This window comes from Cupressus sempervirens, chromosome 5, assembly GCF_028749045.1.
Source record: "Cupressus sempervirens isolate cs-2001-9-10 chromosome 5, ASM2874904v1, whole genome shotgun sequence".
Lineage (NCBI taxonomy): Eukaryota > Viridiplantae > Streptophyta > Pinopsida > Cupressales > Cupressaceae > Cupressus > Cupressus sempervirens.
Window position 1 is genome coordinate 194,217,301 of NC_143122.1, and position 26,312 is coordinate 194,243,612.

Genomic DNA, 26,312 nt, shown 5'->3' on the forward strand with positions numbered 1-26,312 from the left:
GGAAATTCTCCAAAATCTAGATGTAGAAATTTAAGGTGCAGAATTCTCATTATATTTATAATCTCTGATTCAATTTAATATAGTGAGTGGTGCTGAATTCCTGGTTGGTTATTTTCTGGAAAGGGGTTTCTTAGGGTAAATTTCTGAGTTTGTTTTTCCGTGTTTTCTTTTATTTTTCTGCTCCTTGGATTTATTTTCATTAGTCCTGTTGTCAATTGAAATTTTGAACTTTTGTCATTGTTTATGAAGTTTATTCTGGTTGTAATATTTGATATCTTGTTTCTATATTGAATGCTGAAGATCTTTACGATTACACTTTCTAAGACACTAATTGATTTACTTGGATACATTTTGTAAATTCCTTTTTTTATGATATATTTCTAATTGATCTTGAGTTTTGACCTGCCTTTTTTTGATGCTTCAGCTGATCCACTAGAATAATATCCCATTAAGATTTAGTATGTTTACAATTAAACTCTCTTACTTCTCAAACTCATTCTCCCTTATTTATCATGTGTAAACTGTTAATTATTTTCCAGCCCTGTTTTTCAGCCTCTTGATTTCCATGTTCTTCCTGACACCTCTTAGCTTTTTACACGAGACTAGTCTTGTTACTCATTATATCTTTTGCTTTTATCTCGATGGTGGATTACATAGTGTCATCTGAAATGTTGATTTAAAAAAGTTTGCAATACAGTTTTCTAGAAGTTCTTTTATTGTTATAATGGACTTCAAAATTTAATTTACATTATCAATATTTAGACTATTTTTTATAAATACACCTGATCTAAAGGATAGAGGAATGGGTTTTAGCCTTTAGGGATGGGGTTGCCATGTACCTTAAATTCGGGATGGTGGAAGCGATGACACTCCACATGATATGTAAATAATAATAAATTTCAATATAATTAATAATACATTATAATATGTAATGTATATAATTTATTTTTATATATATTATGAATAATAAGATATAAATTAATACGTATAATTTATTTATTTATATTTTTTTGATCGGTGAATGGCTTTGGCCTTTTTATTTTATTAATAATTAATTTTACATTGTCGTTCAATGAGGGAACCAGAGGAAAAGAATGGAGGGAAGAGAAACCTCTGGTATTGACACAGACATATAGTCTTGTTCATGTATGTTTTACAAATCTTGCAGATAATTTTGGGCATAGATCAACTTATCGCCGTCTCTTCTCGACGATAAGTTATTGCGAGAAGTTTGGCTCTGTGAGAAATAATATCAAGATATCGCCTAGAAAATGTCAGATATTTTAAAACTCATCGCCAAAAAGTTTCCTAAATATTGACGATAACTTATGATCGTCTTGTGGAAATAGAAAAGATATTGCCTGCGCCAATAAAGTCGATTGGGACTATATTACAAGCAATCATATTTGTGTTTTTTCTTTGGCAGAGTGATTTTGGAGAGGGTAGAAATGTTAAGGAGAAAGACCATCATTTGCAGCCTTCTAGATTGGTTTGTTGTGGATATGGAGCAGATTTGAAGAGATTTTTCAAGCAAATATGGATTCACAAGTAAATTTTCAAGATTCTCGTTTGTTTTAAATCCATTTTTCTTTTATTAAGTGTGTCCAAGTTTATACAGACTCTCATACCGTTTCCAATCAACTTTAACTCCTTTTATAAGGTAATGAATAAGATCTAACACAAATTTTTAGCAAATTTTCCAAAATTTTCATAGTTTTCTCAAAATTTTTATAGCCTAACACGTTTTTTGCTTTCAAGTTTCAGCTATGTTTGAACTTATCTAAAGTTTTAAACTAGCTTATATGTTTCTAAATTTCTTTATTGAATTTCTCAGTTTGTGCTCTCATTTTGTATGTGACATGTGTAGGTTGATTCTTCATCAAAATGACAAATAGGGATGCCTCTACAACTGGATTTGTCAATGGCCCAGTAGATGCACGTCCATCTGGATATGTACGAATGCGCCCTAAAGGGGCTAGAGACAAGGAATGGGCATATGCCTTTGAAGGACTCGACTATAATGCTGTGATATGCATAAAATGTGAAAAAGTTGTTAGTGGAGGCATATCTCTTTTGAAATACCACCTTGGAGGGATAATAAGGCATGATACAAGGGTTTGTCAATTCACCACAAATGAAATAAAGAGAGAGATGATTGCCTTTCTCTCTGTCTAAGAAGATAAAAGGTTGCAAAGGGAAAGGACAAAATTGACCATGAGAGTAGCCATTCCTGAATCTCAAGGTATATTGAGACACCTAATCTCCATTTTAATAATCATTTATTATTTTACAATCACCATCATGTGTAATATCCCTCTTTAATAGCAAAATTGATTATGAAAATTGGCATCCCTATTTGATATAATTAAGTAATTGATTTAATAATGGAACAGTTATTAGATAAGTTGATTAAACATAAAATTTTGATCTACAATTATTAAGCAGTTTATAATATATTTAATAAATAAATAATTAATTAAATATAGTAGTTAAATTGATGATCATTAAATAAATAACTATAAATTAATAGGCAATTATTAATTAAATGAATGAGCCATAAACAAATCTATTTCTTTAAATATTTGTCTAATTTACATAAGTATTAATTCACAAATAAGGATAAAATGATTTTTAAATGATCTAAGTAAATATATATGTATTAACATGAGAAAATATAATGAAATGTTATAAGTAAATATATATAAGCATGGAAAAATAAACATTAATAAATTTGATTATGTGTGATCCGTCTGGGCATTAATCATGTGACCAAAGCGGCTACTTTGGTCAAGCACCCAAAACTTTAATAACCACCACCATATTTTATACCATGTTATACCATGTGAAACGTGGCATGAGGGGCATGGAATCATTTAGTAGGGAAAATATCAATAAGAGATCAACGAAAATCATATACAATAGCAACCAGAGTCAGAGATTCAAAAGCACTAAATTCGCATATAAGATAGTATCAATGCTAGCAGGGATAAATTAGTACAAAAAATAGTTGCACAGAAATCACTTTGGTATCGAGGAACAAAAAATAAACAATTAGAAAAATGGGAAGTTGGCAGAGAGATAGAAGGGATCGGAGATTATCGCAACTCATATTAAGGAGATAAAAGCTTATAATGAAGTCTTCAACGGATATGCTTATGATCATAGAATACACAATTAGGGGAGGATAACATATTAAGCAGGAGATATATAAAAGAATAGGAACCAGATTGCATATCGATGGGAAGAAAGATAATAACAAGGGAGCAATGAAAATAAATAGAATCATATTGTATCATTCACCGTGGATGGGAGTAATAGAATTTAGAAACAATTGAGGGAGACAATAGCAATACTAGTAAGGACCAGAAACAAGCACAAAGAGAATGCGCATATCAGCTAGATAAGAGAAGACAAACTTACATCAATGGATAAAAGGGATATACAATATTTGAAGCAAGTATTACCTTTTACAAAGATAATAATAAAATACCGGTAAGAAGGGAATATCATCATAAGATAATGAAATAATAATTAAGAGATAAAACCTACAACCATAGTATAATTGTAGAGAAGAAGTATGCACAATCAATATTATAATTAAATGAATCCTTATAATTAAGAGAAGGATAATTATTTCAGAGATAACACCACTTAGTATAATGTGGTTTATTATTAGTATAGAGACCAAGATAATTTTGGTAGACGTATCCATTTATGGATATCGAGTTCTTTTAGAGAGAGATCAGAGTTTAGAGGACATTCATAAATGAATGTTGGGATCTCCAAAGGGGATCCAAGAGGGAGATTTGTAGAGGATCTCTTAGAGACAATATATATTGGAGTGGTCAATCATATGCATATGTCGGAGATGAGAGACTTGGTTAGAGTTGGGATCTCTACCAAGTAGTGTATAAAGTGCTTAATCAGAGATCCCAAGAGGCCCTAAGAAGATGCTCTTCATATGATGATTGCCTAATTGAGAAGTAATTCTCACTGGAGGGTTAGGTGGTTTGAGAAGAGTTTCTTTCGAGGCATTAGGAGGGGTTAGAAAGGGTAGTATCTACACTAATACTTTGTTAAATATTTCTAACATGTTTTAATATATATTTTCTATAGTGTACTAATGATTTGTTGCAGGTTCTAGCGTTCATTTTTAAATCCTGAAGAGGGGACATTAAATCATGTTAGTGTGAATGTTGAAGGGGAGATTGTCAACATGTTTGGGAAGATGATTGAGTGGTTGGCACTTAGATTGATTGCTTATGTGTTGCATTCATGACTTGGTTTGTTATTGATGTTCGCATATATGCATTATGGTTATGACAGTTAGAATTATAAAGGCGGATTCATTCAGTGAGGTCAGTGTATGGAGAATTAAGTTTAGTGGGCTTATATTCATGTGCGTGGATATGTCTAGATGTTATATTTGTGTTCACAGAAAGTCATAAGGGTTGTGTGAGTTACAATTGAATATGTGAAGAATGGTCACAATGCAGTTCGTAGGAAATAGTTAACTAGAAAGTCATTTGTATCTGTTAAGCAAGATGGAATTTAGTTGAGCGAGCTTGGATTAAGGTTGAAGACATGTTTGTGATGATGTGTTTGAGTTAGAAGATTCTAGAGCTTACTTGGTGAAGGCCGCTAAAGGATAACGTGTGATATATTCATTGCCAACTGACCTTTTGATTATATTCTTTTGGGATGTGTAAATGTAATATGACATGTTGGTGTGCATGTTTCTCATCTTATGGCTGTTGCATATATTGGTTCTTGGAATTGGATTAAAGAAGATTAATTTAAGCTATAATTGGCACATAACTGATTCACCCCCCCTTTCTTAGTTGTATTGGTGGACTTCACTTTCTAACACATCATTGATTTAGAATCTAGATTTTGCTAAAACAATGATCATTTCATAATGACATAATCTAGGTTGTGACTAGGTACCCCAACCAACTTTGATGAAGAAGAAGAGGGCATAGTGGGCTCTTAGCGTGGCCTACGGCTCCGCAAATCTACCATCCCAATGGCTTAGACTTCCGTTGTTTCTAGTAGACCACCACTATACAAATATTCTATAGATGGTTTTTTTGTGCATAGAAACACTCTTGGAGCACAACCATCACTGAAGGGTACTGGGTGGAACAATGATGTGCATTGGCAAGTTTACATCTAGTGTGCCAATCTCTGGTTTTTTGGCATTTCGTTCAATGTTGCAGCTGGTCTCAATTGGCTGAATTTTGTGATAGGAATTACTGTGGCAAGAAAGGGCTATAATGCGTCGACAAGTTTACATCCAATGTGCTGATTTCTGGTTTTTTAACATCTTGTTGAATGTTGCAGCTAGTCCCAATTGGCTGAATTTTGTGGTAGGAATTATTGTGGCGGGAAAGGGCTATAATGTGCCTACTCCTAGAGGCTTGAATGGGAGGTTAGTTCACTTGTTTTTAGTTTTTAAATGTTTTATAAGTTACTTATTTTTGTCTAGTATAAGTTTTTTTCAATCAAAATTGTGTACTTAATGTTTATTTTATTTTGTGCTTGTAGGCTTTTCAAAGATGCAATTTTTGGGGCCAAAGATGTGGTAAAAGACCAAAGATTACAATGGAAACAAGTTGGCTGCACTATATTTTCAGATGGATGGATGGATGGAATAAACCATACCATCATAAATTTTTTGGTTTCTTGCAAGGACCAAGTGGTCTTTTTGAAATCCTTGGATGCCTCAGACAAGATCAAGACAATTGAAAGTGACTCTAATGTTAGAGCAAGTTGTGATTGAGGTAGGGGTTGCTAATGTGATGCAAATAATAACAAAATGCAGTGGCATACATGGCCGTAGGTAGGATCCTCCAAGATAAGTATACCACACTTTTTTGGTCTCCTTGTGTATCGCATGTCCTTGACCTTCTTTTGGAGGACATAGGAAAATTGGATTGGGTGAGACCGGTTGTAGAGGATGCAAGAAAAGTAACAAATTATATGTACAATCACCCTTGGGTTCTCCGCTTGATGAGAGAATTCACTCATGGGAAGGAGTTGATTAGATACATTGCCACAAGGTTTACAATGATTTTCTTAACGTTGCGAAGTGTTATTAGTTCTTTGATTCCTTTGAAGCAATTGTTTGTGAGTCAACAATGGCTAGCATCAGGCTATTCAAAGAAGCCTGATAGATAGAGTGTTGCATACATTGTCTTTGACAACCACTTTTTTGATGGTGCTACAAAAATCGTGAAGGTAACTTGGAAATTTCAAAAGTTGAATATTTAATTTTGTTGTATTCAATAATCAAGTCTTTCATTATTAATTTATAACTCTAGTCTGTGACTAAGGATAAACTTTTTCTACTTTTCAATTGTAGCCGATAAAGCCCTTGGTTAAAGTTCTTGGCTTGATAGATGGGGAGAAAACCCCAATGGGGTATCTTTATGAGGCCATGGATATGGCCAAAGAGGCTGAAAAAAATTACTACAAGGTGACAACCTAAAATTTGACTCTGTATGGGAAATTATTAAGAGGAGGTGGAACAATCAGCTCCACCAACCCATTCATGCGGCGGGGCACTTCCTCAACCCTTGTTTTTGCTTCTGTCCATCCCATGGGGATCTCAATGGAGAGGTCATGTAGGGATTTATTAATTGCATGCAAAGGATGGTACTCAAGGTTGAGTTGAGAGACCTCATTCTGTCTAAGATAGAAGTGTATTGGAATGCAATGGGAAAGCTGTTCTCCCCAAAATTGGCAAGAAGAAGAAGAAACACTCAAATTCTTGGTATAGTATTTGAATTTTTGGTCTTTTTTGCATGCATGATATGTAGATAAAAACTAAAATATTTTTTCACCTTGCCTTCTAACTTTTTACCGAGGCTGAGAAAAAAAACTACAAGGGGACAGCCTAAAATTTGACCCCGTATGGGAAATTATTGATAGGAGGTGGAACAATCAGCTCCACCAACCCATTCGTGCAGCGGGGTGCTTCCTCAACCCTTGTTTTCGCTTCCCTCTATCCCATGGGGATCCCAATGGAGAGGTCTTGTAGGGCTTCATTAATTGCATGCAAAGGATGTTACACAAGGTTGAGGTGAGAGACCTCATTATGGCTGAGATAGAAGTGTATTGGAATGCAACAGGAAAGCTATTCTCCTCAAAATTGGCAGGAAGAGGAAGAAACACTCAAACCCAAGGTACAATATTTGGATTTTTGGTGTCTTTTCCATGCATGATAGGTAGATAAAAACTAAGTTACTAAAATGTGTTTTCACCTTGCCTTCTAACTCTTTACTATTTATCTTGCAGATTCTTGGTGGCGAAACAGGGCTGTAAATGTTCCAAATCTGCAAAAAATTGCCATTCGCACTTACGTCAGCCATGTAGCTCATCCAGTTTTGAGTGTAATTGGAGCTTATTGGAGGTCATTCACTCAAAGAAGAGGAACAAGTTAGCACAAAAACACCTCAATAACCTTGTTTATGTGCATTATAAACTTAAGTTGTGCATAAGAAAGGTAGAGTTCGCAGCAGCTGGTCTACGTGATTTGCGTGACATAGATCCCTACTGTGATTGTACATCACAGAAGCAACCTCCATTGTTCACAGAGAATGACATCTATGATTTGTAAAGGCAGGCTATGGAGGAGGGTGGATTTGCAGTGGGATTGGATGACATTGATGAGGAGTATGAGGGCATTGAGAGTGAGGAGGATACATATGATGAGGCATTGCCAATGTCAACACCATGTACATCTAGGATGGAGGTCTAGTCACAACCACCGCCACAATCACAACAAACTTGTAGGGCTAGACTCCCTCCCACTTTAGTAGTTTTTACTAGAGCCGTTGGGAAGGGGAAAAGGAAGATGCAGCCTATTTTGATATTGTACTTGACACTTGTATTTGCTTATAGTTTTACAAAAACAATTTGCTATTTTTTTGTTTGCTTTACAGTTCAAACTATTAGACTATGGCTACAAGCCATCAACATTTCACATGAGGATGCAATTTTGTATCCTATTTGTATTTATATATACTTGGATCAGCTTATTTAGTTTGTTTACTCATTTACCGACTCATTAGATTAATCTCCTTATTGAATATTGCAAAAAAAATGCATTTCCAATTAAATTTAAGCAATTTCTCAAGTTCCCAATATTTTCTCGAGAAGTTTCCAACTAATCTTCGATATTTACTGATATCTTTTTCTTTTGCCCTTGGCAATAAGTTGGCAAGATAAGTTGAAGTATGATTATAGGCATATGAAATGAGGATTCGATTCCTCATGTACAAATAATGTTATCTTGCAATACTGCATATGTGCTTGCAGAGAGGTTCATTATCCATTTCGGCTTAATATGTATAATTTATTAAAATAAATTTAGAAAATTAATATGTATCATACACATACAAACATACATACATTCATACTTACATAATACATATGTATATATGTATTTTGTTAAATAAGGGCAACCAAAGTTACTGGAAGCATATTGATTTCAAAAAAGAGATACACAGTTTACATTAATGCTACCACAGTCGCTAAGCTCTTTAGCAAACAATCACACCCACCTCAAGACTGCGGGTTCTTTAAATGATACAGTGACAATGCAAGCCCAAACAAAATTCATAATAAGGAGGAGCCACAGGGTTCTGCGATAGTGAACCTGAGCAAAGTTGTCACAGAAAGAAGAATTACAGCCTAAACAAGCCCAGTGTATGTTGATATTTCATTATACATGGCATGTATATGGGTACAAGTATTTTTCTATTGCTCTGTTCCATTCCCAGCCATGTTCAAAATTAGAAGTTGAAAATGTCATTTGAAACCATCAGCAGATGCTCAGTGAAGCTTTGAATGCTAGATTGGATTTTTCTAAACAAGAAAGTTTCTAACCATGAACATTATATATATCCTACATAAAATATATCATGTATGTGTGTGTATATATGCGCATCACACACACGTGGGTTTACATGTGCACATACACAGACACAGATAGATCATACACCTATCTATCTGTGATAAATTTTTTGAGGATCCAGTCTATGCAAAATTTTGATCCTGCATTTTCCAAATATCTTTTTATTCTACTTTTTCTTATCACAAAAAACAAAGAAAAGAGGCAAGTAGGAGAATTTGGAGGATCCCTCATAGGTTAATTGCTGTATATAACATCTTTTGAGATCCAGCTACCCATTACTGAAAGAACGTACGATGTTTACTAATACGTTTGGCAGTAACATTAGATGCATCAACATAACTGCACTTAACTTCCATTATGCTATGTTTTGGACTAATTAGATTATGACTTTTGAAGTTCCAATACAAGAGAACACTGAACGGTATGGTGATGCATATAAATATTTTGATTAAATTGTGATAATGCTTCTTTAGGAAAAATATGCACGGGAATAACAAAAGTTTGTTTTGTTTCCTTAGCTGGCATGATGCAGGCACTTATGATGCCAAAACAAAGACAGGTGGGGCAAATGGCTCAATTCGGAATGAGGAGGAATACACACATGGTGCAAACAGTGGCTTGAAAATTGCCCTCGACATGTGTGGTAGGTTTTACATCTGTTTTATAATTTTTTTTTTGCAACAACCTTGGAGATTTCTATGCTCAATTTTACTTTGTAACATTAGGGCAGGTTCTGATATACAGAAGACAACTCTTTTTTCTGGTATTCCTGGTATTTGTGTTTGAGGTGAATCACATTTGCTAAAAGGGGTCAAATTTATATGTAAGTTTTTCCATTGAGAGTTATTTGCTGTGTGTTGTTTAGTTTGACCACTGCTGCTGAGTCTGATTCTGATTTTGAGGATCTTGTTTTAATGAACATTCTCGGTTTTGAGAATATCATCACTGCTCGTAAATCCCATCTATTGGAAGCTAAGACAGCTTCTCAGTTAGGGATTTGTCTGTTATTGTTGACTTTCTAAGCTGGTGACTACTCCAATTTCACTACAACGTTTTGTGTCTTTCGAAAAAAGGATCTATTTCATATGGCATCCATTTGGTATTCCCTTTTTATCTACATCCTTAATTGATGTCATGAAAAGCGAAACATGTGATCCATTAAAAAAAGTCCTTTATTATGTAGTTGTGATTATTGTTCATTTGACAAACTCTTCCCTGCAGTATTTCAATCTGTTGTTGTGGGTTTTTTTCAAAGCCAGTTTTTTTGATCATTCCAATTTGGGTTATATTTTTTTTGTTCTAAAGTAGTTCCAGATTGTGCACAGTTATACAATTAAATCGGGGGTTGAGTGGTTACAGTCCTGGAGGATCCTTGGTGCCTTGTTTATTTGGATCAACATTGGTTACCTACAGGATTTCTTAGTATACTGTATTGGAAGTTTGGGTCCTTGAATTTATTGAATACTTAAATCTGGTAGTACATTCTCTTTCCATGGTTCATATTTTGTAGATCGTTTGTTGTTATGTTTATATTGATGACATTTCATTTAATTTTACATATGCTATTCTGTGTATCTTATTTAATGCATGGTAAATGACTCCAAAGGTCTTCAGGTATCATGTGATTCATTGCTTTTCTTGCCTTTATAAAAGAGCACCCAATCTGGCTTTCTTCTGCAAGCATCTGTTTGCACAAATAGACCAAAAGCTGGATGTTTGAGGATACTTTCATTATTGAATCAAGAAAGATAGTTTCTCAAAACTTTTGGAATGTCTTGCTGTGGGTTTTTTTCAAAGCCAGTTTTTTTGATCATTCCAATTTGGGTTATATTTTTTTTGTTCTAAAGTAGTTCCAGATTGTGCACAGTTATACAATTAAATCGGGGGTTGAGTGGTTACAGTCCTGGAGGATCCTTGGTGCCTTGTTTATTTGGATCAACATTGGTTACCTACAGGATTTCTTAGTATACTGTATTGGAAGTTTGGGTCCTTGAATTTATTGAATACTTAAATCTGGTAGTACATTCTCTTTCCATGGTTCATATTTTGTAGATCGTTTGTTGTTATGTTTATATTGATGACATTTCATTTAATTTTACATATGCTATTCTGTGTATCTTATTTAATGCATGGTAAATGACTCCAAAGGTCTTCAGGTATCATGTGATTCATTGCTTTTCTTGCCTTTATAAAAGAGCACCCAATCTGGCTTTCTTCTGCAAGCATCTGTTTGCACAAATAGACCAAAAGCTGGATGTTTGAGGATACTTTCATTATTGAATCAAGAAAGATAGTTTCTCAAAACTTTTGGAATGTCTTGCCTGTTTTGGAAGAAAACCAGTGATTATTTGCCTGTTGCCATCGTTGTGCTTGTTTATATTAGATAGCCTTGATTATATATCCTCTTTATTAGCTTGTATGTCTTCAATTTTCCTAACATATATTATTGTTTATTTTGTAGATTATCAAGTACTGTTTAGATGATTACTTTTTTTGAATATTTTACAGCTATTTCAGACATAAGATGTGTTCTCTGAAGAAATTTTCTGTTTTTTTTGCTTGTATTTGTGTCAGAATCAATCAAAGGCAAGCACCCAAATATTACATATGCTGATCTATACCAGGTGAGCAACCTTCCAGCATAACATATGGAATTGATTGGTCTATGTTGTCAAAACAGATAAATTTTGCTTTTTATTTTTGAAAATAACTTTGTATGCTAGAGTATTTCAATTTTATAGATCAAGCTTTCTTTGAATGATGTATATGGTGATTCCAATAGAATAAAAAATGACCTCATTTTTCTCAATTTTATATTTCTGAATTGTGATTGTTCTTTTCGATTAAGTATTGTCTCAATGGTCTTTAACTCCAGTGAGAACATCATTTGTAAATACTGAACAGTATTGTTACTCCATAGAGAATGCTGCCTGTTAATAAATTTGACATGGAAATATAGATCACTGCAATGCAGTATGCAGATAAGGGAGACTGTGGAGTGCAGCAAACCAGGAGTCTTACCAGACTGCCTAGTTGCGCAGCCCACATATGCTCATGTGATGTCCCCATACATGCAATACTATCATAATAACAATAAAATATTTTTGTGGTCAAGGAATGGCAGACCTTGAACACCTATAACAATATAGAAGATAGTAGAAATGTGCATAGATAGATAAAGTATCCGGAGAATTGTGATGTCTCATGAAAAAGATGATTGCCCTTAGAGATATAAGGGATAAGTCAGAGTCCAAGGTGAATAATGGCTATAGTCTTCTTCACAAACAAAGATAGATAGCAACATGTTCATCATGCCAAGTAAAGAGAGCATCTCCATGAGATGAAGTTACTCATTCTTGCGTGGAGAAGGTTCAAGGGGATGACATGAATACCATCTAAGCATTCTAATCAAATATAACCATATTGGATAATATCAACCATCAAGTATTGAGCATTGACATGAGATTACTTTAGTTCATTGGTCGTATGAAAGCTTAAGATGCATTATAGCAAGACATACTGAAGATCTTCTAATGAAGGATAACGATACTAGCGTCTTCACTATAATGTTTCAGTCTCATGTCAAGGGTTGACATGACTAGAGAAAGTTTGATAATCACACATTGATCAGATTAGTCATGACCAATGATGTGAAGAAATTGACTATTGATTGAGATTATAGGCATTATGACATGTTGGGCAGATTGATTGACCAAGGCTAGTTTATGGAGAGAGAGAATAACATCAAGACAAGTATCGATTCAGCATATTGACAAGTTGATGCAGAGTGCTCACACCAAAAGCCTAGTGTGACCATAAACTTCAACACCTTAAGGTAACTCTACCTTATCAACTCTTCTAAAGCCCTTAAAGACTCCTTTTAACAACCTATTAAAAGGTCACAAGCCTCTACTCAATCTTCCAGCCTTCAAAGCAACTTTTCCTCTTAGTGATTCTAGAGACCAATAATGGAAAAATGAGCACAAACTAGGAAATGGACTTCAAACTATTCCTTGGACCCGACTCAAACTTGGAACATTCTAAGGGACACTCAAGGATTGGACTTCTACAATTATTTGGCTTCCCCAACTTCTACTATGCAAAATTGCTCTTAAGAGGCCTAATTCCCTTGTAGCCTTTATACTGGTTTTAGGGCAGTGACTTGGGCTTTTCCCACAGAACTTGGTAAACAAACTAGGGTTTCAGATACCCTTTTGGAAGTTCCTTCAATCCCCCAAACACCAACTTCCCAACCTACTTCAGGGGTTAATTGGTCAAATCAAGCATGGAAAACTTGGTAATGAACAAAGATGGGTACTTAGGTTCGGTTTGTTGTTGTAGAAGGCCTTACCTAACTTATTTCACCAAGAAATGATCACTCACCAAGTTCTATGGCCTCATTCGAACGCCTGCCCACGACATCAGCACTTTCTTGACTGAATACATAGCAATATTCAGCCTAGGACACATTCATTTGACCCTTGAACTCTCTGAGAAAAATCCACCACTTAGGAATCTTAAAGTACATGCCCTAACCTTACAAATTCCAGAAGGCCATGAAAAACCAATGGTGGAATTGCGGGTTAGGGCCACATCTTCATTGAAACCCTCAATTTCAGGGTTAGTAAACCTACTTGCAGTAAAACTGATGTAACTTGCTTCAAACTGAACCAATTAATATGAAATCAAATGCGATGTAATCTAGACTCAGAAACCTATTAATTCATGCAACTGAATTTGGTCTCCCAATCCGTACAACAGAAAAATGCTCAGAAAATCCGTATAATCTTTATGCAAAAATGCTTGAACGTACACCACATCACACCTGTGACTTCCTTGAGGGTATTAGAATCCAAATAGTTTATGCAAAAATTGTCAAAATTGTCAAAAAGTTGTCAGCAACTTTTCTTGCAAAAAGCAATTTTTCAACTATTGCCTCCTAGAACTTAATCACTTGGACACTTGCAACTCGTAGGACCCTAATATGATGTAATGACTCATAAAACACACCTAGTGTTAGTTTATTAGCTAAAACAACAAAAAACAAGATCCTTAGGACTAGGTGAACTTAGGCTTATATATGCATCTTAAGTTCCTTGACCTCACAAAAGGATCAACCATATAACAAACAAGCAAAAACCAACATATTAATGAGGTGGATCATCACCCCATGTTGTTCCATCACGAGTCTCCCTCAAGTAGATCAGATGACCTCTCAAGTCACCTAGGTGCCCTGCACCACAAGTAATGATATTGATGAAGTTTATGAAAGCATTGATCAATAATAAAATAATAATTAAGATTATCGATTAAAGGAGTTAACTAATTGAAGGATTAATAATAATCTTCGATGATAACAACATATCATTCATAAATATTGAAGATGGCAGCAGCAACTAATGGATTCATGTTCCCAAATCATAAGGGAGAAATGGTTATTAAGTGGCCGATATCAGTCTAAGGAAGATCTAATGTAATATCTCCTCTCTGACTGGGCTGGAATAGTGGGGCAATGACTTCAAAACTTCAATTGCAAGAGACTTCCATTTATTTAAATTTTCAAACCTTAACTCACACTAGTCATCTTGATATTATGCAACGATTAGATGGCCATCTTGACTTAAAACAATTTTCTATATCATCTCTATCTCTGTCACAACATCTGTGTGAAGTGGAATTGATTATTTTAATTAATTAAATCACTGCATCCTTACAATGTTGTGAGAAAGCTTTGCTAGTGAATGTATATGAAACCATTACAATCTGAAAACAATATCTCTGCAATCAAAATCTTTCAGCTTCAGAAATTATGCAAACAATTAAACGAAATTGAGCATAAACTGAGAAGTTGGAATGTATGATTAATTTGGTGACTAGAGCAAGAAGGCAAACAAATCAGTAGCAAACAGGGTAGAACACTACAATCCATCAGTACAAAATTTTGCAAACGCTCCAAGAAATGGTCAAATTCTTTCAATGTCACAACATATTGAGTTATATGTCAATTTATAGCTTTGCGGGCCTTTTGGAGTCAATAGTGAGGTCCATTTTGCAGTGGGATGCACTGCTTGAAAATTCTTTTCTGAATGCCTAAAAGAGATAAGGGAATTGTAGATCTAGAGCTTTGATACTATGTGAGGGCTGATTATTAACCCATGGGAGATAAATATCATTTGCAATTAAAATCATTTCACAGAAGAGAGAAGCAATGTGGATGCTATGAAGCTATAGAAGTTATGAAATGCATTACTGGTAGAATATACAATGATGAAATTATTATTATTAGACAAAGCTGAAAATGGATGACAGATTAAGATCACAGTGGTTGTTGTAATCCTATGAAATGAGATGCAAAAAATGAATGACCCAAGTAAGCTTATGTATGCAAGTGTGAGTAGGACCTAATATGGAACTTGTTTATATCGTGCCACACATGGAGCATAACAATGGACATAATAGCAGGTGTAGGACATGACCTGCAGATCAATTTTGAAAACTGAAAGTCTGCTATCTTGATTTCAATGAGCTCACTTGTCCCTTGAAAGGGGAAAAGGGAGAAGAACATGAAAATAAAACCTTATCTATGAAGGAGACCAACAAAGCCTAAACATGTAGATTATGACTGCCTAAACACCAGTAAAATGAAACAAGAACCTAGGAAACTTCCAATTAGAGATAACAAACATAGAAAACAACACCTTAATAATCACCAAAGTGAAAACAATATATGACATCAGAAGAGGTCAAGAAAAACTACACATGTTCAATTGACTATTAGAGGTTTGAGAATATTAGAGATACAATTGCTTTAAGGCTTTTGACAGTAAAATGGAAACAGTTCATTTGGAAATCGTAACACACCCCTCTTTTTTCATTTGTTTTCTGTTGAGCGTGTTTATGGAAGAAGAGAGATATGTGATGAGAGCCATTCATGTTATATTTTAGCCCATTTCATATGCCTTCATACCCATTCATACTTTACCAATTCATTTTACCACTTTATGCTGCATATGATTAATTATAAATAAATAAGTATAATTTAATCTAGTCTCAGATAAAATATATAAATAATGAGTATTGGTTGTATTTACTCATATTTGCTTCTGCTATGTTAAGAAAATATACCCTGTCATATGCTAATCTAAGGAGAATAATGCAGGCTTTGTTGCCTTCCTGTTGCCCATGGGCACATTCTAGCAAATTAATTCCAAACATTATTAAAATATGTATTTTCTCGTAAAATAATTTGGTTATCTTGTTATAACCAATTATTCTTTAGTTTCAATTTTTTTGATGAGAATGTTCTCACATAAAAAACAATAGTCTAGTTTCTTGTAACCATGAGCTAAATGAGTTCCTCCATTTTAGGCTAAGCTGTTGTCAACAAATAAAACAGTCAAATGTGAACCACAAATAATAGCAAGTGGTGTGATAATAAGAAACACTTGCAGCATATTCATTATATAAATATGTGCCGTGTGATAAGAAGAAAGGAAGATTTGTATCTAATGTTAGATAAATAAAACAACATTTTGCATGATCAAACCAACCTAGAAAGGTTTTCTTATTCCATCACCCAGCATACTGAGAAGGCAGGGCCCACTTCTTGGGATGTCTAATGGTTTCTGTTTTTTCAACAGTTTGGTTTTTTGTTTTGATCAAATCTGTTTATGTATTAATTGCTATTTGTTATTTATGTTTTAATTAGGAACCTTGTTGAGTAAGATTGTGGTGTTATTTTCTATTTGTGAGGTTGTGATGTTAAATAATATGTTAAGTCTTTTAACTGTTGTCCTTACTTTATTGAGCACTGTTATTTTCAGATATCAGCATTTTAAAGTTATGCTTATAAAATTTGAATATATCTGCAGTTCCTGTTGCCTTTTACGTATAAAATAGTATTTACAACAGTTTTTGGCAAAGTGCAATTTTATTTCAATCCTTTTAGCTGCATTTGACCAACACTTATCCCACTAGCTACAACCCTTGCACATATAGCCATGACATCTTTTGCAAGTTTATGCCCCTGGGTTGACATTTAGACCAAACTGAATTTAGTAATAGTAATTAGATATTAAATCCTTCTTATTATTTTCCTCACTTTTGGCATAAACAATATGCAATAGAATTGTTTGACATTTAATACTCGTAGCAATGAAACAACTCAAAAAGAAAACAATATTTTGGAACAAAGACAAAATAATATAATTCAGATTTATTTTCAGAGTTAGGCTTACAATATATCATCAAACAAACAATTCATAGATAAGCAAAATGCTTTAAAACCACAATACAAGCATAAGCATTACTTTGGAAATACATAAGGCTGATTTTGGATTCGTTGAGATATGATAGCGTCGGTCAGATACATGAATAGTTGTGGCAACTGTATGCATAGGTGTGTGCATGTAGGTATATCAGTTCACCACGTGAACTGATATACATGCATACACACATATATACATAGGTCTAATAATTATCTTGTCATCAATCTCACAGAGATTACTCTTGTATCCAACTGTATCCATAATAAACTAAGCATGAAAATCTGTATGTTCAGATTACACTATATCTTGGAGATTGATTATTAAAACCTTGCAAAATATCAATCAAATACTAATCAGATTGGATCGAGTGAATGATCCAGATCAGATGTCATATTGAACATTTGTTTATTAACTAAAAATATCCGATTAAGGAACGGGACTTTTAGAAGAGTTCTTCATATGACCGTCTAATTCATGCCTATTGATATGAGTATATAAGAGGACCGAATCCAAGGGACTAGATAATCAAAATTCATAAATGATTCTATCTCTTCAGATCGGGACTTCAGAGCAGTGATTGAATTATATTCAGACTTGGCTAACAGTTTTCAGTATTGATTTAATTCATATCCATTTCAATTTGATTATCACCTGCAAGAAAAATATATAGATTAGAATTCCCCAAATCTGCAAATAGCCATTACCATAACAGTCTGATAATAGGCTTGATTTACATTCACACGATTGAAATCTGCAAAGTGGCATCAGAAAAATTGGATGGTACCCTCAAAAAGATTCAACTCCCAAGACCTCAAATTGGACGTCTTTGAGAGCAAAGGCCCTAGATGTCCACAAACAGTAGCAAACTCCTCCAGTGATGCCCTCTCCAAATCCTCATGCCACTCATAGGTAAGTATAGCCAGCCAAGGATGATATACATGAGCGAAATGATATGTAAACAGAAAGCAAACACGTCCAAACTCCTTCCAGTGGATCTCCAAAAATATGATATGCAATAAACTCTGTGCAAATTGAATGTGTAATACACAAATAAGCTTGGCTGTGATCTCTGCATGAAACACAAGTTAATCCTCCAGATTGGATCTCTCAGCAATATAGAAGACAATCCTTGCAAGTGTTTTCATTTTATTACAATGCCATAGGATGAATGAGTTCAATCAGCAAGATGTCCCGTGGACACTGTGTGGTTCTGCGGACACTGGCATGGGACCTGCGAAGGAGCACCGTGCGGACATAGTTCTGCACCTATAAAACATGGGCCGTGGGGGAGGAAAAAAGAAAAAGAAATGTATTTCATAGGCAACTTTAGACTATGGGAGAGAGAAAAACCTAGAGCCAAGGACGGAAAGAAGTCCGGAGGAGCACATAGGGCAGATTTTATTAGCCGTACACGGAGGAGCAACCAGCCACATAGACGAGAATACCTGAGTTTGAAGGGAGAGATGGAAACCACCGCGGATGCACAAAAGGGAATTGATGGACACCGCAGGCACACCATATATATCGTACCGTGACCAAGTTCGCTGTCATTTCGAGGACAAGTGGTAGGCACCGCAGTGAACAACATGGAACCAAACCGCAGTTAAGGGAAGCACCTGTGGAGAGGCAATGCACAAAAGTTGTCCCTAGGGAAAATGAAGTGTGAAGGTCGTGGTCGTCGAAGAAGGCACAACTGGATTGCATTCGAGGGCAGCCCTAACCGCTTTTGTTGCAACACAACAAAACAAGAAATGGTTAAACAATTTAAAGTAAGCCGTTGGCAAGAAAGAGGTGAAAGTGGAAGGACTAGTTGGAAGTAGGGAGTTCTAATATGGACAAAAATACAAGAGTTTTGGCCTCGAGAGTCCGTGTTGAGGACCAAGCCCAGGAGCCCTGTCTAGTAGCAAGAAACAAAAGGTGCATCCGAAAGTGCAGAAAACTAGTTAGAAGGTAGATATTTCTCACTATACAGTCCAATTTGAAGGCTTGAATGGCAGTGAGTGTAGGTGATGGTGGCAAGAGATGTCGGATCTTGATGTCATCAAATTGAATCATATAACAAACATAGCAAGATGAGCTCATTTGAATGTAAAAAGCACCCTATCACGATTTTGTTCAAAGCACGTGATTATACTTGAGTCCTTGGTATTCCCAGCCAAGGAGGCCGCAAGCTGGTAACCACAAATCACAAACTCCCATAGGATTGGAAGGAGTACTGGGTGAAGTTGGTGGGTTGAGACCTCGCGGTGGATGAATTCGATTCTGTCATAAAGGGTACCAAGAGTAGAGGATTGAGATGTGACTTTATCAAAGAAGGGCATTGGCGGTGTATCATAGATGTGATAAAGAGTCGACTAATAGGAGCAAGTAGGGCTTCAAATAGCGCCTTCCCACATTGTTTTCTTGAATGACATCGTGAACGTGATGGTATATGATTGGGTAGTTATCCTTGCTTATTGAATGGAGTAATTCATGACTGTGCAACACCGTACATTTTACATGCCCCACCATGCCATTGGGCTATTTTTAGAAGCCACACTTCATCAAATTCCGGCTGATGTATTCAAGGTCCCGCTATAAGGCAAATTGGCTCAAGGAGAACCTCTAGTATTCTATTGGCGACACTTGGACACGGGGGGCATAATACCTGGCCAAATGAGATTGATATAGGGATTGAGCATGGGTGACAGCAATAGTGGCTGCGAAGATACTATGGCGAGTGAGGAGACTACATTAGAGAGATGCTTCTCAAGCCGAGGACAAGACAGAGGTGACCCAGACTGTCTTTGCCTAAGTCATTGTTCGTACCACCTCTTTTACTTGCGACAACACATTTGACACCCACTATTGCCACTCCTTCCATTCCACCATTCAGCCAAAGGAGGCTAAAGATTGATATGACACCTACTTCGGCGCCGACCATAGAGATTAAGTAGGTGATGGGGACGGAGATAATTGAAGTGCCCTCCCAGGTAGTTGAGAGCCAGGTAGTTGACATTATCCCTGACCAGACTAGCCTCAATGCGATGGAAATACACCAGGCAGAAGCAGATGAGAGTGGCTATCCCAAGCCCCAGGTCAGATTAGAGGTCATTGGCACCGAGGTAGTCATGATCGTTGCTTCTTCCCTATTGGCTGAACCACAGAGCGTGGCGCAGTCGGCCCAACCAAAGATGGTTGATGTCCAGGTGATGGACCAGGCTAGTATGTTCTTGAGACGTCAGTTCCGACTCACTCTTGCTGATGTCGGTCCCTCCATTCATTCCCCACGGCGAGAAGAGGGTTTGTGCAAAGCAGCAGTACTAGACCACAGGAGGAGAGTCCACAATTCGAGGATGTGCCTGATGGGGAGGTTGCACCGGAAGTGGAAGTTGCTGCAATAGGAGGCATGGAGATTGATTCAGACCAACAGATCAGATGAGGAGAGATCTAGGACATACATCAGAGCTCTAGAGAATGTGTTGGAAAGAGGTCGGGTGATTGGACAACATGCCTTGACCAAAACACGAGAACTATAGCTGATCTGGGCCTACATAAGGTGAGCATGCCTTGAGCGGTTCCACTCTTGCTTTGAGGCAAGAGGGTGGCCAGCAGTAGAGATGTTGGAAACGCTGGTAGACTGGGCTACAAAACCTAAGTTGGGACTAGTCACCTAGTCACCTAGTCACCAACACCATGGAGAGGCTTGCACATGAGATAGTAGCGGCATATAAAGACGCCTACTATGCTCAATGATTTGCGAAGGCAGACAAAGTGTTGGTTGAGAGGTCTAAAGAGGTCGAGATGAAGGCTCGGGAGGAGCTAGCTACTCATTTGGCTAGCCAACAGGCAGCTTGGGTGGCAGAGCGAGCAACACTCTTACAAAATAAGGAGCAGGCAGAAAAGGGCTAGAAGATGCTAAAGAAGCCTGTAAGTAGTGGGAAGCTCATGCCATGGAAGCTGCACTCTTACTAAAAGAGGCCTTAGAGCTCAACACGAGGACTCAGAAGGATTTGCGCATCCGCACGAATTAGGTCTATGAGTTGCGCTAGTTGCTGAACACTCCAGGGGCGCAACCTCCCCCTTAGTTTCTGTTTTCTTGATATGTTTGTATAGTTGTCTCCTATTTTGTCAGTTTTTAGTCGCCAAGAGACGACTTTTCTTTTTTTTTTGGGGGGGGTGGGAATATTGTTGGGAAAATGAGTAGTTAGATAGTTGGTCCGTCCGAGGAAGTTATGCAGATGCGACAGTTCGCCTTGCATCCCCTCAGACACTATATGTAGGCACTTCTCTCTTGGAATGCGACACGCTTGTATGGAGAACTTGTATGTAGCAATCAGTTGATGAATACAATGCTGTTATATTCTCTTTATACCCATTGTTGAGTAATATACTTATGTGTGCAATTAATCTCTGTTAACCCTAGAGGGAAAACAGACCTAAACATTTCTTTTATATCCTCTTTCCATGCTCAACCAAGATGTCTATTAATTTTTATTTTAAAACCTTGTCTCCCTCAAAACTGGCCTTCATCCCCCAAAAGGATCCTTTATTAATTTTTAACACTTTATTGTTTAGGTGCCCATATACTCCACATTTAAATAAATTAAAATAACAATAAAGTTAAGTCTTTAATTTAACTTTTTACAGGAATCAGGTGTAGGATCCCTTATAAATTGTGTGACGAGTAGACTTTTTAATGTGATTGGTGACACTAGGGCGCTAGTCCTTTGATACCATCTGGCTTGGAGGGAGACTAGACCTCATGACCTTGTGCTTTACCACAGAAAGTGCTCGCCAAACAAACTAGGCCCCCAACCCAATCTTTAATTTAACTTTACTACTATATAATTTATCAATATTTAAATGAAAAACATTAGACTATACCAAATATTGAGATAACATCATTAACTGCATCCATTATTCAATCTAAAAATAGTAACACTAATAATTATCTTTGTTATTGCTTGGAACAAATTTACTAAAATAGTATGTAAGGGAAAATTATCCAAATCATGAGCTACCTTACCCTAACACATCAGGCTACGGGAACCCACTATGTAGGCTAAGGGTCTTCCATATTGAAGTGCTTAGGAAAGCGAACATTAGAAAAAAATTCACTAGTCCTTTTGCTTATCAGATCTAATTATACTGATAGCTTTGTGTGTGTGTGTGTGTGTGTGAGAGAGAGAGAGAGAGAGAGAGAGAGAGAGAGAGAGAGAGAGAGAGAGCAAATCTTGTCGTAGTAGGACTCTTTGCATGTCCCAGGACACATGTTGCAGTTCATGAGTTACAACATGGCTTTTTATATGTAGTGATCTCTATTGGATTGGCTTCGAAATATTGAACTTTGGCTACGAGAATTTCGTCGAACAATTGTTATGTGAACTAGTCTTTAAGCAAAAATGTGATTGCATTCCCAAATTACTATCTCTTTGAACAAATATTGATAAGAGAATATAACAATCAATTTTACCCAAAACTCAACTAAATACAGAACCAGCAACTTGAACACATTAAACAATGCCAACGTTTTTAATTAAAGTTTTACTAAACTGATGACAGAATCACAGTCCCGTATATGGGATTACAATGTTCAAAACCAAGCAAATACGGGGGAAACGATAATGATAGACCAGTGATTTTCTATGTATGCCGGTATGGTGGTCGAAACTTGCAGAGAAGATACGACCCAATGTCACTTCCAATACTCAGCCAACCTATCCATGTGTATTATGTCTTGAACCCACTGTATGGTTTCACCTTCACATCTCCCAGATTCTATGTGGTTACAGTCATGGTAACTGCTCGTGACCCGTGAATGCTGAACTTGACTTGTTGCTGGTGCAAGCCCGTGAGCCACTGCCTATCTCAAACCTATCTGGCAATCATGTTACCACTGTGGTTTACTCCTATGAGTATCCTTGCCTTGTTCGCTTGGAATGAAGGTACACTGCTATTGACCCTTATTTCGATATGAAGATGCTAATCAACCTTTGATCGTCGCTCATGCCTAGTTTGGATAAGTATCCAATATATGTATCCAGATTATGCTCAATACCTCTACGAAATTCAATACCAAGGCCTGCTTCTTGCTGGTGTGTTCCAGAAGTCTAAAGAAAATGTATCCACTTACTGTTATCTCAGAACCTGCATGTGAATACTAGGTTTGCGTATAGTATCACTACTTCCCTTAAGGGGTTTCATCCTTAGGAAGAATCCAATCACACTTAAGCAACCATTAGAATTTTGTAGAATTATCATATATTCATTTGTGGTGGTAATCCCAAGGCAAAATGCTTTCTTAAGTAACCTCAAAGTATTGGGAGATACAAACATCTTAGCAATGTGGGATAAAATACTATTTTGTCTTTTAGTCACTTAAGTCATTTTGTCCTAAAGTGACTTTAAATAATAAAGTACTTTATATATCAATCCCATAAAATAAAGTGACTAAAACCTTAGGATTTCCCATTTAAATCTACTCAACTAAAACCCAAACTCTGCCTGTATGGTTGGAGACAAAGATAAACTAAGTTACCCAACTCAAAACTCCGTTTAGTCCGACGATGATCAGTGTACATCTTTTGTTGGTTCAGAGCCTGTAGAATGTTCTCCCAAAGAGATCTAAGGATATCCTGCTGACCTTGTATCCAATCCCGTGCTGGAGGTGCCCTATTGTCATGCAAAGCCAAGTCTACAAATGACAAGGGCTCGCTGTCATAGAGAGCACGAAATGGAGACATCTGAATGGACATGTGGTAGGAAGAGTTGTAACAGTACTCTCCTAAATACAACCACTTAACCTAGGCTCTCTGCTATCTTGCTACATAGCTCTGGAGATAACTTTCCACCCGTTTGTTAACTATCTCAGTCTGTCCATTCGTCTGGGGATGATAACTCGTGCTGGGTGTCAACTCTGTACCGGACAATCTGAAAAGTTCTTGCTAGAAAGTGCTAAGGAACTTGCTATCCTTGTCGCTCACAATGGTATGAGGAAGACCGTGTAAACGAAAAACCTCTTGAAAGAATAACTCAGCTACTTGAGAAGCTGACCAACCTATTCCTATGGCGAAGAAGTGAGCAAACTTCGTTAGTCTATCCACCACCACCACAAAAATAGAATTCCTGACATGCACCCTAGGCAACCTCATAATAAAATCCATGGAAATACTCTCCCATTTGTGTGTCGAAATGGGGAGAGGCTGTAATAACCTAGTTGGAAACTCATGCTTTGACTTGTTCTGCTGACAAGTTTGACATTCCCTGATATGCTGGAGGACATCGTCCTTGAGACCCTTCCATGAGAATCTTTCCCTAACTTGCCTATAGGTTTTGAAGATTCCTGGGTGTCCTGTTGATGGTGCATCATATAGAGTTTCCATAATCTTACTTTTGAGTTTAGATCCTAGTATGAGGTAAATACAATTCTTATAGAAAATCACATCATCTATTACCTTATACCTGCTGTCCTGAAGCCGTCCATCCATAATTTGGCATGCTTGAGTATTCTTAGAATACTCAACCAACAACTGAGATTTCCAATCTGCTGAAATCTTGGATATTGCACAACATTTCACTACTGAGGGTCTCTTGGAAAGTGCATCAGCAACTACATTGTTCTTACCTTTGACGTACTCAATGTCAAAATCATGCCTGAATCTTGTTGACCCACTTTTGTTGTCTCTCATTAAGATCCTTCTATTCTAGGAAGTAATGCAAACTATTCTGATCCGTCCTAATTGTGAATTTGCCCTCCACTAGGTACTGTTTGAACTTGGCTAGAGCATGCATAATAGCCAACATCTCCTTATCATAAGCGGAGTACAATCTCTCGCCATCCTTGAGCTTCCTGCTCTCATAACCAATCGGGTGCCTATCCTGCATGAGCACCGTGCCAATACCACTCCCTGAAGCATCACACTCAAGAACAAACGGTTAAGAGCATAGTTCCAAGAATCACGGTGATTCATGCAATTCACGCGATTCGGCGATTCGATTCAAGCCAAACGATTTTTTGTGAATCGGTGAATTGAATCAGCGATAAAGGGTTTATGAAATAAGTTACTCACTAAATTTCAAGGGTTTTTTTAATTTTCCGATTCATGGCTGATTCGATTCCGATTCATGGCCGATTCACGATTTGATTCGGCCTTGCTGATTTCGATCTGATTCCGATTCTTGTTACTTTGGTCAAGAGAAATCCGGTAGTGCCAAGACTGGGCATGTGCTCATCACCTGTTTGAGCCTATCAAAGGTCTCCTCTGCCTCAGTTGTCCATCTAAAAGCCCCTTTCCATGTGAGGTCAGTGAGCGGAGCCACTATTTGAGAAATCTCTAGCGAACCTCTTGTAGTAAGAGCAAAGACCCATGAAGCCTCTCAAGTTTGATACATTCCTCGGTGGTCACCAATCTAGGATTGCTTGAATCTTTTCTTGATGTACCTTCACCCCATCTGCACCAATCACGTGGCCAAGGTAGAGGATCTCGATCAATCCGAACTCACATTTGGACTCTTTTGCAAACAAGTGCTCCTCCATGATACTGAGTACCTCATCTAGATGCTGTAAGTGCTCCTCCCATGTTCTGCTGAAAATCAATATATCATCAAAAAATACCAATACTCTTCCGTAGCTGCTTCCTAAAGATGTGGTTCATGCAAGACTGAAATGTAGCTGGTGCATTAGTGACTGCAAATGGCATCACCAAGAACTCGTAGTGACCTTAGTGAAAATGAAAGGCTATCTTATGCACATCCTCCTTGCGAACCCATATCTGATGGTATCAAGATCTGAGATCTATCTTTGAGAAGTAAACCATCCCATGTAACTCATCTAGTAGCTCATCAATGCAAGGGATTGGATACCTGTTCTTGATGGTCATCTTGTTGAGACCACGGTAATCAATACACGTGCATAGAGTGCCATCCTTCTTCACCAACACAACTGAAGAAGCAAAGAGACTGGAGCTAGGTCTGATGTGTCCCATATCGAGAAGTTCCTTAATCATATTGATCCGGGGGATATGTTTCACTAAAATTTGAAGTATTCCCAAAACTCCAGCAATCAGCGTCAGATTGAAGTCCTCGAAATTCTGGACCCAACGCAACTTGAACGGGCAAAAAAGGAGTCCGTACGCTCGAGTTAT

At 36.8% G+C, this 26,312-nt stretch overlaps 1 protein-coding gene and 1 long non-coding RNA gene across 2 annotated transcripts in view; both read left to right on the forward strand.

The window, feature by feature from the left end:
- APX3 (ascorbate peroxidase 3) overlaps positions 1-26,312 on the forward strand; it is a 119,771-nt gene that overhangs the window by 13,973 nt on the left and 79,486 nt on the right. The window contains exons 2-3 of the mRNA XM_089829087.1: positions 9,439-9,563; positions 11,495-11,544. Coding sequence (XP_089685213.1) covers positions 9,439-9,563; positions 11,495-11,544 — 175 coding nt within the window. The remainder of the gene's footprint in view (positions 1-9,438; positions 9,564-11,494; positions 11,545-26,312) is intronic.
- On the forward strand, positions 4,530-7,593 carry LOC149555054 (uncharacterized). The gene is made up of 2 exons (XR_016364450.1): positions 4,530-7,187; positions 7,300-7,593. It is a non-coding gene; the product is annotated as an uncharacterized LOC149555054 (long non-coding RNA).